General features: G+C 26.0%; 1 protein-coding gene across 1 annotated transcript in view; it reads left to right on the top strand.

Annotated features, from left to right (window-relative positions):
• Positions 1-990: 990 nt before the first annotated feature.
• Positions 991-17705, top strand: part of LOC145746423 (inositol 1,4,5-trisphosphate-gated calcium channel ITPR1-like) — a 35223-nt gene continuing 18508 nt past the window's right edge. The window contains exons 1-26 of the mRNA XM_082564705.1: positions 991-1152; positions 1323-1393; positions 1592-1707; positions 1906-2015; positions 2413-2548; positions 2976-3139; positions 3787-3952; positions 4258-4353; positions 4935-5063; positions 6729-6841; positions 6980-7136; positions 7419-7579; positions 8321-8480; positions 9336-9476; positions 9913-10085; positions 10283-10402; positions 10891-11022; positions 11842-11989; positions 12778-12881; positions 13102-13237; positions 14040-14172; positions 14330-14508; positions 14600-14744; positions 14991-15229; positions 15331-15510; positions 16988-17047. Of these exons, the coding sequence (XP_082420831.1) occupies positions 1058-1152; positions 1323-1393; positions 1592-1707; positions 1906-2015; positions 2413-2548; positions 2976-3139; positions 3787-3952; positions 4258-4353; positions 4935-5063; positions 6729-6841; positions 6980-7136; positions 7419-7579; positions 8321-8480; positions 9336-9476; positions 9913-10085; positions 10283-10402; positions 10891-11022; positions 11842-11989; positions 12778-12881; positions 13102-13237; positions 14040-14172; positions 14330-14508; positions 14600-14744; positions 14991-15229; positions 15331-15510; positions 16988-17047 (3564 nt within the window). The 5' untranslated portion in view covers positions 991-1057. The remainder of the gene's footprint in view (positions 1153-1322; positions 1394-1591; positions 1708-1905; positions 2016-2412; positions 2549-2975; positions 3140-3786; positions 3953-4257; positions 4354-4934; positions 5064-6728; positions 6842-6979; positions 7137-7418; positions 7580-8320; positions 8481-9335; positions 9477-9912; positions 10086-10282; positions 10403-10890; positions 11023-11841; positions 11990-12777; positions 12882-13101; positions 13238-14039; positions 14173-14329; positions 14509-14599; positions 14745-14990; positions 15230-15330; positions 15511-16987; positions 17048-17705) is intronic.

The raw sequence follows: 17705 nt of genomic DNA on the forward strand, positions 1-17705 counted from the left end.
ATTGCTATTTACATATAAAAAAATTAAAATAACTTTAATTTTACTTCAAAAAATATTTAAAAACCTTTTTTATTTAAAACAAGCTTTAATTAAAGTCTAGCTCTGTTTTATCTGAAATGCACTTATATTTAACCTTTTAAAAATACCCGTATGCAAATAAATATCCATACGGAAAATCTAAATTCCATTTTTAAACGCACAAAAAAAGAGTAGCATTTGTTTTTCCCTACCACATACTTCACCTGCTTTTAAAACGAAAAAGAAAATGTAAAAATAGGCTTACCTTTTGTATGTTTCATGTTCGTTCGACTGTAAATTTCAACTTAAAATATTAGATGAAAATCACAGGCTTAAGTTTACAAAACAATTTTATTATACCAAATTAAGTGATATCGTTTAGTATTGTTATTTAATTGTGTATCCTGTTTTGGAAATTCCTAATAAACCATATGTTCTTTTGGATGAGTACTGAACATGCCTACATAAATTAACTTTTTGCTTTAAAAAATATTATTTTGTTTATTCGACTTTGATAAAAACAGTTTTCCTAACATTTTAACATGTTAAAATCTTAAAAAATAAATATTTTTTTAAGTATAAAAACTAATATTGTTTTAAGGTTAACATATTTGTTATATTAGCATGGTTGTTTATACATTATTTTCATGTTTAATTTTAAGGTTATAAACGTGGATTTTAACCAAATTAATTTATTATTTACACGATTTTTATTTGCTAGCTATAGGGGATAAACGGGAAATTGTCGCATGAAAAAAAGGGAAAAAGGCCGCAGCTTTTTATTATGTTCTGCCCCGTTGCACACTAAAATGTCATCTGCTTCGTCAAAAACGTAAGGTTTGTTTTTTCGAAATAAAAACAGTTTTAGTTTAGTAAAACTTCGCCAAAAAACAGCACAGAATAACATACTGTTTTTCTGTAAATGGTTTTGGTGTTAAAAGTATAAAGGTTATTACATTTTTAGATCTTGTATTATTTTAAAATATTGGCTATGAAATAATTTAATCATTAATTTAAAATCGGAAAAAGTAAATTCAAAATGAGTTCGAGTTTTTTGCATATTGGGGATGTTATATCTCTTTATGCAGAAGGATCTGGACAAGATTCTGTTAGTGGATTTATATCTACACTTGGGTATGTGAAAAATATTAAATAAAAAAAAAATTATTAAATAAAACAAAAATTAATAAAAAAAAATCCACCCTATCTTTGAAAATATCTAGAAAGTAAAAACAGATTTTTAGTTAAAATTATATGAAATTCGCATATTTAAGTTTTTTGACAATCTTTTTTTTTATTTACAGTTTAGTTGATGATCGTTGTGTTGTTCAACCTAAATCCGGAAGCTTAAAAAGTCCACCAAAGAAATTTAGAGGTTCTTAACAATTTACTTTTTTTCATAACTTGTCTATTGTTTTATTGTGATTACTTTTCAACTTTATAGAGATAATTTTTTACTTATTAGGTTTCTTATATTTTATATTTAAAGTTTTTTTTTTACTTAATGATAACATGCCATGAAAAAATTTAGCTACATGGACATTTCTTGTTACTAATTTTTTGTTTTGTTTAGATTGCTTGTTCAAAATATGTCCCATGAACAGATACAATGCCCAAAAACAATTTTGGAAAACTTTAAAGTCGGGAGCCACGAGAATTGCAGATGCTGTTATCATGAAACGACTTCAGGTCATTATGTGTTTAAATTTATGTCATTTTTTATAAATTTCTTAGACCAAATTTAAATGTTTGTTAATTACCAAATAAATAGTTCAAAAAAGTAAGTTAAGTTACATTTAACCTAAACAAGAATATTTTGTCTTGTTTATCATTTGGTATATATAATTAATTTTATTTTGTTTAATTATTTTTATTTTTTGATGTCAGGAATCTGCTGGTGTGGAAAAAGAACAAAATGAAAGAGAAAACCAAAAACTTTTGGGTCAAGTTGTTAAATATGGAAGTGTGGTCCAATTACTTCATTTAAAGTCTAACAAGTAAAAATGAAAATATAAAACAATTTTCAAATCACTTTTTCTCAATTTTTTTCTAATGACAAAATAGTTTATTTTCAGAGGATCTAAAAAAAGTTAAACTAAATATATTTTTGAATAAAAAGTTTTTTTTGGTAAACCTACTTATTTTTTTAATTATATGTAAAATTAAACATCTTTAAATACTTTTTTTTAATTGAAATTTAGACACAACATGTTAAGTAATTTAAAAAATTACATAATTTAGTAAAAATAGTTAAAAAGCAACTGTAACATTCGTTATACAGAAACATTATTTTGTTATTCATTAAATTGATAATTAATAAAAAAACTTATTTAAGGAATTTTATTTATTTTTAACTTTTTGTATGACTTTTAAGACCGTGTTTGTTTTGTGTAGATTCTTAACCGTCAATAAGCGACTTCCTGCTCTGCTTGAAAAAAATGCAATGAGGGTTTCATTAGATCCAGATGGAAACGAAGGCTCGTGGTTCTACATTCAACTCTTTTACAAGCTAAGATCAACAGGCGACAATGTAAATTTAATTATGTTTATAATTTTTAAAATTAAAATCTAGTTTTAAAATAAAATTTGACTTATCTGCTTTCACTTACACCATTTTTTAAATTTGTTACTATAAAAAATTAATATAGATGTTTAATACAAAAATATATTAAAAATAAATTTATTTAATAGCTACTTTTTGTTGTTGTCTTAAAAGATAAATACAACCACATCAATACTAATTTAAAATCTTAACCTTCATTAACCTTTAAATCAGATGGTAATTGGTTCTAAAGTGTTTTCCTTAGAGAGTACATATCACTTCAGATTACTTTCGTAATTAAGTGTTAACCATAAATCTGACAATGTTAACAATTCAACTTTTTTCTTAAATTTTATGTTACAAATTCAATTTTTCTTATCTTTTCCATAAAAGTTAACTTATTTTTATTATTCAGGTTGTAATTGGAGATAAAGTGGTTATAACTCCAGTAAATGCAGGCCAGCCCTTGCATGCCAGTTCATGTGTATTAGCTGATAACCCAGATTGTATGGAGGTAAACTCTGTGATGTGTAACACAAGCTGGAAAGTGGTGCTATTCATGTCATGGGAAGATGACAGGTAAAAAAAAAAAAAAAAATTAATAGCGAAAATTTTCGTGAAGTTAAGCACATGAATTTAAGTTAGGTTAATGTACAGTTTTGGACATTTTGTACTTATAAGCTTAATAAAATACCTATCTAAAGGTGAATTTTTTTTTTAAATATTTTTACTATAATAATTAATTTTTATTATTTAAATTACTTGGGTTTTTATACCTTTTTTAATATGAACTTCAATTACTTATTTTTGACTTGTTTTACTTGTCCCATCCATTTATATAATTTGGAATTGTAGCTGAACACCTTTGTATATAATTATTGACTAAACAAACAGTTTTTGCAGCACTTTTTTGGGCATTTTTGTGCTTAATTTGCATTGTATTTGCCTAAAGGCAAACTAGGGGGATTTAAAACAAAATAAATACTTTTTTAATTTATTCGAACATAAATCTGTATTATATAAGATAATTACATTTGATAAAGTTCTTTTTATATACATTTAATTTAACCCAAAATGTAAATTTGGTTCTTTTTAACTAAAACTTTTGTTACTTAACCAAATTTTCAAAAACAAAAAAAAATTAATCAATTAATAATTTTCCTATCAACTTAACTTTTAAATTAAAAAAAAATTTCTAATTAATAATTTTTTAATATGTTTAACAGACAAGATGCACTAAAAGGAGGAGACGTTGTGAGATTATTTCACGCTGAACAAGAAAAGTTTCTGACTTGCGATGAATACAGAAAGGACCGCCATGTTTTTTTAAGGACAACTGGCAGAATGTCTGCAACATCGGCCACCAGTTCAAAAGCATTATGGGAAATAGAGGTATGGAGAAACACAGATTTATAAAATATTAAAATAGCAATTAGTATTTAATTTTTTCAGTTTAAAATAAAATAGGTGCTTTTTAAAGAAATAAGATATAAAAAAATATAAATTTGAGCATGTTTTAATATATTTTTATCTAAAATTAAATGAAAAATAGTGCTATATATTTATATAACAAATTGATAAAAAAAATTAATAGTTAGTTTTTGTTTTTGAAATAGTACTGGTCTATTTAAAATGCAATTTTGACAAAACAAGCTTTTTATTACTTGTAAATGTATAATATTTTTTTATTTTTAAAGGTTGTGCAAAAAGACCCTTGCCAAGGTGGGGCAGGACATTGGAACAACTTGTTTCGTTTTAAACATCTGGCTTCGGATAGTTACCTTGCTGCGAAGGTAATTTATAATCATAAAAATAAACAAAATTGGGTCTAAGATTAATATTTATTTATAATTTGGTAATTTTTTTTTTAAATTTGGTAATTTTTTTTTTAATTGTTAGCGGTACAAAAATGGTGCATTTTTTTGTAAAGAATTTTTTTAGTTAAAAAGCTTTTATTATTTTTTGCTTGGCTGTGTGTTATGTTAATTTATATAATTTAAAACGCTATGTTTTTTGCAATAGTCTGGTAATCTTAGATTTTATTTTTATTGAATTAGATATATACATTTATTATAGTAATTAGTAATTGTTTAGAAATTTTTCCAATTCTATTTCTTATTACAAAAATATCGACTTGACTCACTTAAAATTTACAGTTCTATTTTTACAATTTGTGGATAGCAAAAGTCATGTATTAAATCTTTAGTATTGTTAGGGAATTGTAGATAGTTAAATCATACCCGGTCAACTCATGCCTTACTGAATCTTTATGAAGTTTAGTTCATACATAGGTTTAGGTATAGGTTATCGTGGGTATGAGATGACCGAGTATGAAATGACTAGGCATGACATAAATAGTTGTGGTTGAACCTAGGACGATACAGACTGGGATAGCCACCATATTGACTCATATTCTGATGGCACAACCAATTATAGTACTGGGAGTTATTCTTCGCCATTGCCTCGTCATAATGGTTCTAGGTCTTTGTCTGGTTCTAGTCAGGTTTGCAACCTTCTTTGTCACTGAATGTTCGGTGTTAAATTAACAACACAAACACACATCAACTAATGCATGATAGGGCTTCCTGTACACACTTCATCAATTTTGATTTTTCAACAAAAGCAAGTGTATTCGCTGCTTTAAACCCATGTCTCATTACCACAGTTTAAATCAATTTTGTTTTATTAAATACCTTTTTTTTGTTTTATTAAATATAAGTTTTATTTAAAAAAATCAAGTAAACAAACAGTTTAGATTTATGGTGTCATCTTAATGTTATATTACATAAACACAAGAGAAATTTATATTGATAATACAATTAAGTGATTTTATTGCCTTTTAGAACAATATTGGCTCAGCATGATAAATAATAAAATAAAAATCAATGCATAAATTTAGGTCACCCTAAATTTTATAGTGATAAAATAAAATACATTATATTAAATTTCTTAAAAAGCACAAAAAAGATATCTTAGACATTTAATATAAAACGCAAATTAAAATTTAAAAAATTAAATATTCTGTGTAACACACTGCAAGTTGCAAAAGTTCTATAATTATAAATAAAGTTTTGATTAATATGTTGTCAGTAGCATTAATTCTCGTTAGGACAAATTGGTTGTATAAATGTGTTTGTTTACATTTTTAATATATATGATTAATGAATACTGTTGTCGTTAATGTGATTTTAGTGATAGATCAGCCTAACTTTGTTTTTTAAATGATTTTTTACTTTTGTAAACGTCATATTCTATTTTATACGACATTTAATATAATTTTAAAATAAAGAAATTCTTTTTTTTGTTAAATTTATGAGTAGCACATTATACTGGTCAATTCGTTTTTAAAATTAAAGAAATTTAAAGAAGCTTTATGTTTTCTATTATTAAAATATTAAATTATTGTGTTATTATACACTGAAATCACAACTAATATTCAAATACTTAAAGTAAAATTTATTTACAGAAATTTTCATCTTACATATTTACATTTATTGATATATTTATTGGTTTATCATAACTATAGATTAAACGATTTTTGCATGGGAAATGATAGGTGTTTAGGTGGTATTGAAATTTTAAAATTAAATTGTTGTAGCATGGTATTATGGTGAAGGCAGAATTATTCTTCGAAAATAATTTACCACAGTCTGTTACGTTTGGGCAATTTTATTATTATTTTTTGTATTTAGTTTAACGCTTCGACTGTTTTAAATAAACTAAAAATAAATGTGTAAAAATTTTTGTGTTACTACGAATAGATTAAAAAACACCTCAATTTTTTTATTTTATTAACTCTTGATGATAAATTTTATTATGGCATAAATAGTATTATTATGGCATAGAATTTTAATGCACTTTGCTTAAGCAAGTCCAGCAGTACTGATAACCAGTGAGATTTAGTTTTTATTCATTTTTTATTTTAACTAATTTATGTCAAAGCATGTCATCTATAAATAAGTTAAATATCAATAAATATGTTTTGATTGGCACCGTAATAATATTGTTTTAAGCATATTTGATTATTTATATACTAAAAGAAGTCAAAGCATCTTTTGTTTATTAACTTAGATAATGGAAAATATTTTTTATTACAATAGCAAGATTGTTAAGATTTAAATACAATTTTATTTTAAAGAGATTTAAAAAATTTTTAATTTTTGTTTAGTTGAGTGAAAGTGAGAATGGTGAAAAGGAGGGGCTAAGAGGTAGTAGGGGGAGAGGACCCCCTGAGGGGATGTCTTATTGTTTGGTGGCCACCCCTGACCCCACCAGTGTCAGGTGGGTAAAATTTAATCTCTAATTTTTTTTAATAAAATTTTATAAGCGGTAAAAAAATAAAAAAATTTAAAATTTTTGGGGCTTCCTAAAATTGTAAAAATATTTGTTAATTTTGTATTTAATAATTTATTTTTGTAGCTCCATTTTTGAACTTGACCCTACCTCCTTCACAAAGACTGATGCACTAGTCCCATCTAACTCTTACGTGAGGTTAAAACATCTATGTACAGACACTTGGGTTCATTCTACCATGATTCCTATTGATAGAGATGAAGACAGACCAGTTATGCTGAAAGTAAAAAAACAATATTTTTATTTTATTTAAAATTTTTCTTTTTTTCTTTTTTAAATTTTTTTTTTTTTAATCCAAAAAAACTTCATTTTGTTTATGTTAATTTTATGTCTAGTATAGTAGACTTTTTAGGGGTTCTAATTCCTTTAAGCCATATTTTAACGAAAATAAATAATATAAAATTTTTGCTGTTTTTTTCGGCATTTTTTTTGTTTAAAAAAAATGTTCAATTGAAAGAAATTTGTTATGATATTTTGACTTAAAAACACGTTTTATTTTTTTTAGATTGGGACTTGTCAATACAAGGAAGACAAAGAAGCGTTTGCGATTGTTAATGTTAATGTAGAAGAAGTAAGAGATTTGGATTTTGCGAACGATGCCAGCAAGTTGTTGGCCGACTGTGGAACCAACATGGAGAAAAAGAAGATAACAGTAAACGAACGGAGGTATATATTTCTATTATTTTTTGTTTTGGAAATTTAATTTTATCATCTTTTTTATATTTATTTGGTTAAAAAACAGTTTGTAAAAGAATTGGTTTTAATTATATTATTTTTTTAGTTAATATTGGTCACATAAAAGTGCATTAAAATGAATTTAAAAACATCATTAATAATATTACCATTTGTTGACAGACTTAATATAAATTGCCCAGTACAAAACTACCCAATTATGCCATGATTATAAATAAAAGCCTTACATATTATATTAGAGGGGAAGTACAAAATTCTTTTTTATTTTCAAATAAAAGGATTAGGTGTAGGATGTGTCAATCATTGCATTTACTTAAATAAATTCACTTGCTAATACTTCCTATTTCCCACACTTTCAACCTAGTCAACTTTATAATTAGTCATTCGAGCGGTTTGTTTTTAACTTTGGGATTGCCTTTAAAGAACCTAATAAACTAAAACCAAAGAGCTATTAACTTAAGATTTAAGTCTGGTGCTTGGACTTCATTGAGCATTCAATATTAAAACATTAAATTATTTTTTGAAGCCCTTTTTTTAATTTTTCTTTTATCGTTTAGTACTAGTGTAACATTGTAAAAATACAAAATTTGTTATTATTGTTTTATTTGTATCATTTAGCTTGCTAATAAAATAATGCGTTTTGTAAAAATCAGAGTTAAAAAATTTTTTTTCTTTTTTTTTATTAAAAATTTTTTAAAACATATTTTGCTTCAGATTTGTGATCAAACTGTTGGAGGACTTGATCTTCTTTGTTTCTAGGCAACCAAGAGGAGCGATGGACGCTCTTGATGTCATGGCGATGAATCCGGATCGAGAACGTCAAAAACTATTGCGAGAACAAAATATTTTAAAACAAGTTTTTAAGATATTACAGGTAGAAAAAAATTGTTTTAGTATTACTATGTCTAAGGAAAATGTCATTAAATAAAAACTAAACGACTAAAAATAAATAAAAATTAGGCATGACTCTTAAAAATACCCCATGACAACATGACATATATTAGAAAAAGCTGTTTTAGGGGGAGTTACCCAGGAGGGTAAATATGGGGTAAAAAATAAATATATATAAATATATTATAAGGTATGGTAATAGTCAGTTTAAAAAAAAATATTAAAAAATTAATATATTTTGTTACTAAACTATTGCAATAACATTATTTTTGTTTATGCAACAGCTTATTTAATATACATAAAGTACATCAATTTAAAATTTTAATGTGTTCTATTATAATGGCTTTATTTTTTGTTAATGTGTTGATAATATACTGGTTTAATGGGTATTTAATTGTGTATTAAAAAGTCTGTTTAGTTTTAATGGCTTTTGTTAAGTGGTTTGAAAGGTAATTAATGAATGTGATAGAATAGATTTCCTTTAGAGTTACTTACATTAAATTTCTGATCTTTATTTGCTTAATTGCAGTCATATTACCTATTTAAATTTATATTCTAACATTTAAATATATAGTTATTTTGTTTATTAAATTCAAACTAAAAAAATAATGTTTAAAACTTTTTAATTCATGAATCTTTTTTACTTTTAAAAATATTATACCTAATTAAATATTTGGTATACACAAAAAATACAAATATTTTTTAAATATTATTGTTAAGGGTCCTATACAAATATGTTAACTGTGAAAAAAAAGATAGCTTTTAGTGCAAATCAAACCTTGAACCTTGGGCAGTCATATCTGTTAACTTTATTAACAAAACACTATTGACATTTTAGGCTCCTTTTAAAGACAGTGGGGATGGAGCTTTACTGCATTTGGATGAACTTAAAGATAAGAAGAATGTTCACTATCAACATATGCTCAAACTCTGTTATAGACTGCTTAGGCATTCGACCCAGGACTACAGGAAAAATCAAGTAATTCAACTTACTTAAAATAAAAAAACATTTAATTTAAAAATAAAAAAAAACATTTAATTTAAAAAAATGTGATGATAAAAACACTTGCTTGTAGTATGTTGAAATCACATACCTAAAAAATATTATTTTGAGAAGATTTTTGTTAAAAAACATATATTTAAGTATTTCTTTTTTTTGTACCCAATCCTTAACTTCAAGGCCTAAAAATGAAGTAACATAAGTTACCCTGACCCAGTCTCAAGTTGACTTTGACAATTTGTAATATTGTTACTAAAATTGCTGGAGTAAATATTGTCCTACCCAAGAGCAATACGGAATAGAAACAGTTAGGATCAAACCCAGGACCTCATGTAGTAAGGTCAAGTGTTCTAACCACTACATCATGCTGCCAGCTATATAATATAAATTAATTTAAAAAAATGTATTTTAATAGGAATATATTGCAAAGTCGTTTGGATTAATGCAACAACAAATTGGTCATGATATCTTAGCAGAAGACACCATCACTGCTTTACTTCATAACAACAGAAAATTATTGGAACAACATATCACTGGAACTGAAATCGAAACTTTTGTTGCTCTTGTGCGCAAAAATAGAGAACCTAGGTAAGTGTTATTGTTTTTTTCTATTGTCAGTTTTTCTATTGTTAAATTTTTTTGTGTTTGTTGAAAAATAAACAAGATTTCCAAAAAAAAAATTAATTGTATTAAATGATTTTAACTTTTTTTTATTTTTATTATTTAAAAAAATATTGGATAACTAGATTTTTGGATTTTTTAAAAAAATATTTTGTTAAATTTAGATTTCTGGATTACCTAGCTGACCTTTGTGTTACGAACAAACAAGCCATACCCAAAACCCAAGAACTTATTTGTCGAAATATTCTGGCGGAAAAAAACAAGGACATTCTTATCGAGACTAAGTGAATATTGTGTGTAATTCTCTGATAATTTGGTGTTGATTTGTGATTCTCTGATAATTTGGTGTTGACCAGACTGATATAGAGGATGAGTTTACTTAAGCCTGTCTTTTTGTATGAGTATGTTATGTTTTGGGTTTTTAATTGAACCTTTTTTATCTTTTAATCATTTTAACTTTTTACGGAACTTAACTAAATCTTATAATGACTGTTATAGCATTATATATAAGCTATAAGCTGTGGTTCTAAACAGTGGCTAATTATACAAGGTTAAAGGTTAACTTTTGTGTTTAGAAGTACTTAAAATATGCTTCAAAAAATTGTACAAAAAATTACCTTACTTTGTTATCGCCCAAATTTTTTATGTTAATTTGTTTTGGTCTTAAAGTAATAAATTATAACAGAATAAAATTAATACAATTTTTACATTTATTAATTTTATTTTGTACTTTAATTTTATTTTTTTAAGTGATTAATTTTTGTTTTCCCAGATTGGGCTCAGATGAAGGTGGAATAGAAATGGTTGTGTTAAGTTATGGAGATGGAAATGCAGTAGAAAAGAGCATTCGGTTCCTTGCCCAATCGAATGCTATCGAGGATAAAACTATTCTTAATTATTACCGGTAAGTTTAAATTAAAAATTAAATTAAAAGTTTTATTAATAAAAAAAATTTCCTAATTTGTAAATTTTGTAGGTTATATCAGAACATAAAATACAGTTTTGTAACTATACATAATGGCAACATTTGGCTATCATTTTGTTAAAAATAAAAATGTTATTAAAAAAGTTCAGTATACTTGATATGTAAATTTTTTTTGTTTTTGGTAAACAGTTTTTTAAGTATCTCAATTTATTTTGTTTGCCTGACCTATTAAAGTTAAATCAAGCCTAAAAATGGTATTTACAATGTGTATTTGTGCATAAAATTAAGTACAATTTAAAAAATAATTCTACAAAAATAAATGTAGGGTATTTTTATGGTAAAAATAGATACGCTAATACTACATATGATTTTATTTTATTTTATTTATTAAATAAATAGTTGGTATTAAAATGTTAAAATTTAATGCAAAAATGCATGCACTTTCTTTGTGTCATGATTTTTAATACTAATTTTCAATTCCTGGAATATTCATGTTAGTTCCTTAATAATTTTACTTCTTGTTAATTTCTTAGAAAACTATTAATATATAAAAGTTTATTATATAAATTTTGGTTTTAAGATTTTAAAAACCTTTTTGTTAGATCATAGTATTTTTTTACCTTTAATTATTTTCCCAAACAAAAAACTTTAATTTTCCCTCGTCCAAAAATAACTTTTCCTATTTAACCTTCTCAACTCTGACCAATACTAACAATTTCCCAAACACGAGATTTCGCTTTCAATTTGCCCCTTGAATCTAAAAATAACCGAGTCTCATCCATTCCTATTTTCCCACAGACACCAATTGGATTTGTTCAGCAAGATGTGTCTGGATCGACAATATCTTGCCATCAACCCTATTTCAACCGAGCTTAAAATTCCCATCATCCTGAAATGTATGGCGGATGTCGAGTTACCATATGACCTCCGAGCTTCTTTCGTGCAGGTAAATATTTTTTTTTTTCATAGTGTTTGTTTTATAAAGGCCATAATGGCACATGTTTTATCTTATGGTATTTAGGAATTTTTTGTGTCGTTTTTTTTGTTGCTCAGAAAACCTATAAAAGTTTTAGGTTTTGGATGTGATAGTGTTAAATAATACATCTTAAAATGACGGGCCCCTTTTTGAGCTATTAGATTTTTTGGTTGATGTATTAATTTCACTTTTTGGATTGCTTAAAGTTTAGAAAAACATTTTTAATAGGGCAAATGTTTTACCTACATGCAATATTTCTTAGTTAATTGAAATGAAAATAAATTACATTTTATTTAAAATAACTTTTGTCCCAATTTTAAAATTTTTTGACAGATTAACAAAGTCGTGTCTACCTATTGTAATGTCTATTTTTACTTACAGATTATATAACTGTGGCTATATGTATAAAACTAACCTATTACTATGATTTATTATTAATTATTACCAACATGAATGTTTATTTCCTGTTGGTGTATAAGCTAAATTTGTTACTGGTTTTTAAAAAATAAAAAATCGTATACCCCCAAATTAAATTATTTGTAGTTTACGGCTCTTGAACTAAGTCCTAAACTTTATGGTTTTTGTAAAATTTTCTGTTACTTTTACGAATTTTTTAAAAAGCTTTTTTATTGCAAAAGTTATTGCATATTTAAACTACAAAAATTTAACAAAATATATTAGGTTAAATAAGCATTTAAATATTATTTGGTTTTAACAAAATGAATTGGAATCAATAAAATAAAATTTATTATTTTTAGTTAATGTTGCACATGCATGTAGACAGGGATCCACAGGAATCAGTCATCCCAGTTCAATATGCTAGGTTGTGGTCAGAGATACCAAACCAAATCACAATCAATGAGTAAGCAATTACAAAATAAGGAATTTTAAAACATTCGCCTTATTTATTTTTTTAATTTGTTATTTAATTTTTTTACCAATTGACAGTCCTATAAATCTATTTTTTTAAAGTTAAAAATGTAATTTTTTGGTATTTTTGGTACGAAGATTTATTGTTTTTTATTTTGATGCCATACTCAATTTAAAAATCAAGTTTAAAAATAAATTTTGTTTTGTTTTAGTTATGACAATGCAGAAAGCAGGAGAGATTGTGAAAAGTTTGTACCAACGATGCAGTTTGTTGAACGTTATCTAAACGGGTTTATCAACAATGCTTCAGTGTTTAAAAATAAAGAAGAAAATAAACTAACTTTTGAGGTAAATGTTTTCTATATTAATATTGTTACATTTATAAACAATATTTAAATGCAATTTTTACTTCAAAAAAATGTAAAATTATATTTTGCTATATTTTTGGATAAAATTTTCCTAGTGCTAGATCAATTTATTAAAAATTATAAGAAATTACTAAAAAAAATGTAAACAAGTGTTTAAAAAAATTGAATACACTTTAAAAATTCACAATTTTATTATTCATAACCTTTTTTTGTTAATAAAATATATTGAATGCTCACTATATAAGGAAGGTAATAACGATGATCAGAAATTTACAGTACAAGTAAGTATTGTAGTCACACTGCTTACTAAATCCAACGTAATAACTGTTATGTTTGTTGTTTTAGGTTGTAAGCTTATTGTAATTTGCACATGTGTCTAAAAAGTTACATAACAAACCAAAATGAAAACTGCCTTACATGTTGTTACCATTAGATTTATTTTTTTAGCATAATGAACTTTCGAAAATTTACTAATTTTTTCTCAGATTAATTATTCGCAATGTTAAAGGTCGACTTTATGACCTAAACATAAAGTAACATAAGTAACCTCGACCCAGTTTTGAGTTGCCTTTGACAGTTTGAAATATTATAAATTATAATTACTCTAAAATCAAACATCTGATTAAATTTTAGCTCAGCAAAAGCTTATATCGTTAATAGCGCCTTCCTCAAGGGAGCTAAAGCATTTAGGGATTGAACTTAGTTAAAAAATGAAGTGAACAAATTTAGGGGATTTGGAAAAATTAATTTTTTTTAAACTTTATAATTTTTAATTTTTACAGGTTGTCAACCTGGCTCGTCATTTGATCTATTTTGGCTTCTACAGTTTTGCTGATCTACTCAGTCTAACTCGAACACTTTTACAAATACTTGACTGTGTAAATGGAGGCTCAGTGAACTATATTCTATCCCAAGGTAGTTTAAATAAAAATTAATTAACGAAATTGTATAACAGTGTCTGTAGTATAGGTTCATATGGAAGTTAAATTTTAAAAATTCAGTTATAGTTTTTATTGTTTTTTTTTTTAATTTAAAATTTTTTTGTTAACTTTATAAATTTTTATTTTCTTAGCTGCGGATCAAAATGTCGACAACGTGAGGCAGGGTGTGGGGAATATTGGGGTAATTATGAGCAAAATGGCATTGGGTAACGCGATTGAGAAACAGAGAGATGTGGGAACAACAAGCGGGGTTAATTCCCATGATGAATTTGTTCTGGAGACCAAACTGAAAATTATTGAAATTTTACACGTAAGAAATTTTTCAAAATTAAAAAAATCTAATTTAATTAAGTTGTGAAGATTTTTTCTAACAACCTAAAAAAAAATCTTTTTTTTTTCAGTTTATCCTCGATGTTCGTCTGGATTATCGAATATCGAGTTTGCTTTCCATCTTTCGACTGGAGTTTGATGAAAACAGTAAATTACAAGCCAGTCAACATAACTTAGATTCAACTGCAATTACACCCCCCTCTCCATCTCCAGAATGTAATATTAATTTTTTTATAATTTTTTTTTTTTTTTTTTATTTTAAATGTTTGTTTCTTATCTTATTGTGTAGGTGACTTTTGCTACTGGCAAATATTTATTAAGACCACATTAACAAAAGCAAATTAATAGTAACTAGGCATTAAACTAAGACTAATATCTACTAAAAATATACACTTTCTAAAAAATAGTAAAATTTAAAACTAAAATCTCTTTAAAACGATTTTTTGGTGATCCTTAATTTAGCTGGAGGAGATACAGCTCCTCTCATCAATCTTGGAGTAATCTCTGCAAAAGCAGAAGGGATCTTTGATGGATCTCAGGAGAGTAGTGGACTTGATCTTGATGAAGATGGAGGAAGGATGTTCCTGAGAGTCCTTCTTCATCTTGTGATGCATGATTATCCTCCTCTTGTGTCCGGATCCTTACAACTTCTGTTCCGACATTTTAGTCAAAGGCAGGAAGTGTTACAAGCCTTTAAAAATGTGAGAAATTTATTTAAATAAGTTTTACTTTATTAATTTTAAATTTAATATAAAAATTTAAATTAATATGAAGATTTTAAATCGATTTTTCAAAATTTTAGGTTCAACTTCTAGTCACAAAAGACGAGCACGAAAACTACAAGGAAATAAAAAGCAACCTCGACCAATTGCGCCTGCTAGTGGAGAAAAGCGAACTGTGGGTGTGGAAAGGCAAACTGGCAGACAGCTCGTCCGATCACACCAGGAAAAACTCTGACATACCGGACGCTAGCATTCCAGTAGTAAGTGGCTCGCTGACGCAATTTTTTTGGTTAATTTGGTGTGAGCGGCGACTTTGGTGTATTTTGTATAACAATTTATGTAATTTCTTTATGATTTGCGTTACGACGGTGCAATCAAATGTTTTTGGGAGATCAGGAGGTTGCATTTAAGCTTTATGTAAACAAGAGTTGTAACTGATTTAAGTAATTCCTAATTCTAAAAAAATATTAAATATATCAATTTAACAAATAAAGGGACTAGAAAGAATTTAAATCTTTTTTCAAAAATAAGTTGTGTCACAAATCAGTTATAACTATTGTTGTTTACCTAAATTTCGGATGTAACTACCTGAGCGCTCATTTTTGATTCATTTGCATTGGGTTTCTGATTGCATGGGCGTACGTAGCCAGATCTGCGGTTGCGCAAGATTCTATTTGTTTTTTTAATTTAAAAAGAAATATAAATGCTTTTTAAATTGATTAAAAACTAATTAAACTTTTGTTTCAGTACTAATGGGTTTGGTATGTCTGCATTATTGGAATGCAAAAAAAAATTTAACAAAAATTAAATAATTTTCTAACTACTTTATTACCGTTTAAAAACTAACAACATTTTAATCTTTTTTTACATAAAAAATCCGAGTGTTGAATGATATTTTTTGAGAGGAAAGGTGGTAGTGAATATCATGTTATCTAAATGATAGTTTTTCCAATTTTGTTAAATGTGGTTTGTTGGTGGATTTTAAACCTAACATAGAATGAAACGAATTTCTGTTGTAAATAACAAGTTTTTGGAATTGTTAAGGGGAGATCTATGTTAACAACTTACTTACAATACAACACAAGGCCACACATTTTATTTTAAAAAGGCATTACTTAAATTGAAACAAATTTAATTGTCGAATGGTCAAAGAATGATTATAAAACATTGATTTCTATAATAGTAACTGCACAGACTTTGTATCTGCTAAACCAGGAAGTTAGCTCATAAACAATTAGGAAATGATAAAGTACAGAACGTTTGTGTTTATAACAATGAACAATAACGGGTCATACTCTAAAGTTTTTTTTTGGATATGCCATTTTGCTATTTCTCATTAGTACATAATATTAAAATTGATTCTTTACAACTGTTTGTGCAGTTAATATTATATTATTTTTACATACTTTTACATACATACAAACATATCCCAAAATTTGCATTTTCAAGTTGGTGTTATAACATTGTAAATAATATAACCTATTTAGAATTACCTTTTAAATAGTCTTTTTAAACACATATATAAAAGCATTGTGTTTAAACCGTATTCCACATGTTAAGTTTATTTTGTAAGTTAAACCTATACCCATGAGCATTCAATGTCTTTAAAGTTTTGCCCTTAAAATAAGGTTAATAAAATACAAATTGGCCATAATACCTAGATGTTAGGCAAATAGAATTGTACCTAATGTGTCGTTTATATCAGCCCCTAAACATTGGAACCAACTAATTATTTAGGGTGATGTTTGTATGCTTCCTCCCAGAGCGAGGCGGAGCCATGTTAGTAGAATCTCTAGCGTAAGTTAATGCATTAGCTTGTATGCTTGCTCAAGTAATAATAACCAAACTATTGTGATTTTTTTATTTTTAGGATTTTTTGTTTAGAATTTTTTCACACATTTAAATCACGTGTCGATTGATTGATTAATATTGCAAAAAAATCTTGAAAAAAGTGATTATTTGTTTGATTTATATCAATACACATATGTATAAAAAAATGTACCTTACTATTGATTTTCACATTTATATCACTATTAAACATTTTTTTAAAAAACTATTTTTCAGAAAAAAAGGTCGGAATATTTTTTTAATCACAGTCATTTATTATATTATTTTAAAGCTTTTTATTAGTTATTATATTTTGAAAACTTGAAATAAGGTCAGTTGTTAATATTTTTTTAGTTTTTATTAAGTATTTTTGTCAGGGTTTAAACATTTGCATGAATTACTTAAATAGGTATAAGGTATATAAAATAGGACTATGTGTTTGTAATATAATGTTAATTTGCATGAAAGTTGACCTAAATGAATATATAAGCACAAAAATCCCCCAAAATAATTATGGACAAAAATGATTGAAAAATATGATCTGCTTTTTTTTTTTGTTGTTATCGCTTATCGCTAAATTTTTATTTCTTTTTGGTGGGCTGCTCGTTACATTTTGCAAATCATTTTT

The sequence above is a fragment of the Corella eumyota genome, chromosome 3 (genome assembly GCF_963082875.1).
Source record: "Corella eumyota chromosome 3, kaCorEumy4.1, whole genome shotgun sequence".
NCBI classification, from domain to species: domain Eukaryota; kingdom Metazoa; phylum Chordata; class Ascidiacea; order Phlebobranchia; family Corellidae; genus Corella; species Corella eumyota.